Below are 1,106 nucleotides of genomic sequence, written 5' to 3' on the forward strand. Positions count from 1 at the left end.
GCCCTGCCCGGCCCGCGGCCCGCAGACCGCGCCGGGGGCCGCGGGGCGCGCCCGGAGCGCGGCCGCTCACCCGAAATCCTGGTCCATGGACTTGAAGAAGAACTTGTAGCTGTGCACGGGCCGGTTGCTGAGGACATTTTTGAAATCGGCCAGCGTGACTTTCTCCGGCGGCACGGGCAGCTTCACCAGGTACGGCGTCTCCTCCTCGTCGATGTGGTAGATGATCTTGGTCTCCGCCATGGGCGAGCGGAGCGGGGGCGGCCGGGCCGGGCCTCCTCGGCCGGCGCTCGGCTCCGCTGTCGGCCTTGCCCACAGGAAGGGAGCTGCGGGCTCGGGCTGGCGCTCCCTGCACTGCTCTCTAGCTGCCCGACCCGGGAACGGCAGCGCGCCCGCCCCGCCCGCATCCTCCGGCCGCCCCGCCGGCCTCGCTGCGGCGCTGCCCGGGCCGGGCGCGGCGCTCGGCGGCTCTCCGGGGGGCTCGGGCTCGGTGGAATAGGGGAGAGAATGGGATAGGAAAATGAAAGGGGATGAGGAGAGGGGAGAGGATGGGATGGGGAAAGGGGATGGGGATAGGGGAAGGGGATGGGATGGGAAAGAGGATAGGGAAAAGGATGGAATGGGGATGAGGAGAGGGGAGAGGATGGGAAAGGAAGGGAGATAGGGGAAAGGATGGGATTCGAAAGAGGATGGAGATAGGGAAAGGAGAGGGGATGGGAATAAGAGTGGGGGTGGGATGGGGATGAGGAGAGGGGAGAGGATGGGATGGGAAAGGGAATGAGGATGAGGAGAGGGGATGGGGATGAGGAGATGGAAAAGGATGGGATGGGAAAGGGAATGAGCATGAGGAGAGGAAAGAGGATAGGACGGGAATGGGGATGGGGATAGTGAGGGAAAGGGGATGAGATAAGAGAAAGGGATGGGAATAAGAATGGGAATGAGGAAAGGAGAATCAGAAAAAAAACTCTTTAGTGCCACACAGGTGATGTATTTGGAAAGAATTCACCTTTATTTCTGTAAAATCCCCAAAAACGACCACCAGAAAATGAAGATTTCAGAGCAGCATCCTCAGGTCTCAATGTCCTGCTTATTAAAAAAATCCCCTTTTT

At 60.2% G+C, this 1,106-nt stretch overlaps 1 protein-coding gene across 3 annotated transcripts in view; it reads right to left on the reverse strand.

The window, feature by feature from the left end:
* The window catches only part of DVL1 (dishevelled segment polarity protein 1), a 46,727-nt gene extending 46,270 nt beyond the window's left edge, over positions 1 to 457 (reverse strand). For all 3 annotated transcript variants that reach the window (XM_039727719.1, XM_039727718.1, XM_039727720.1), the window contains exon 1: positions 71 to 457. In XM_039727719.1, the coding sequence (XP_039583653.1) occupies positions 71 to 240 (170 nt within the window). In that variant the 5' untranslated portion in view covers positions 241 to 457. The remainder of the gene's footprint in view (positions 1 to 70) is intronic.
* Between the last annotated feature and the right edge of the window lie 649 nt (positions 458 to 1,106).

Source organism: Passer montanus, unplaced genomic scaffold (assembly GCF_014805655.1).
Source record: "Passer montanus isolate IOZ18808 unplaced genomic scaffold, ASM1480565v1 scaffold62, whole genome shotgun sequence".
In the NCBI taxonomy this organism is placed as follows: domain Eukaryota; kingdom Metazoa; phylum Chordata; class Aves; order Passeriformes; family Passeridae; genus Passer; species Passer montanus.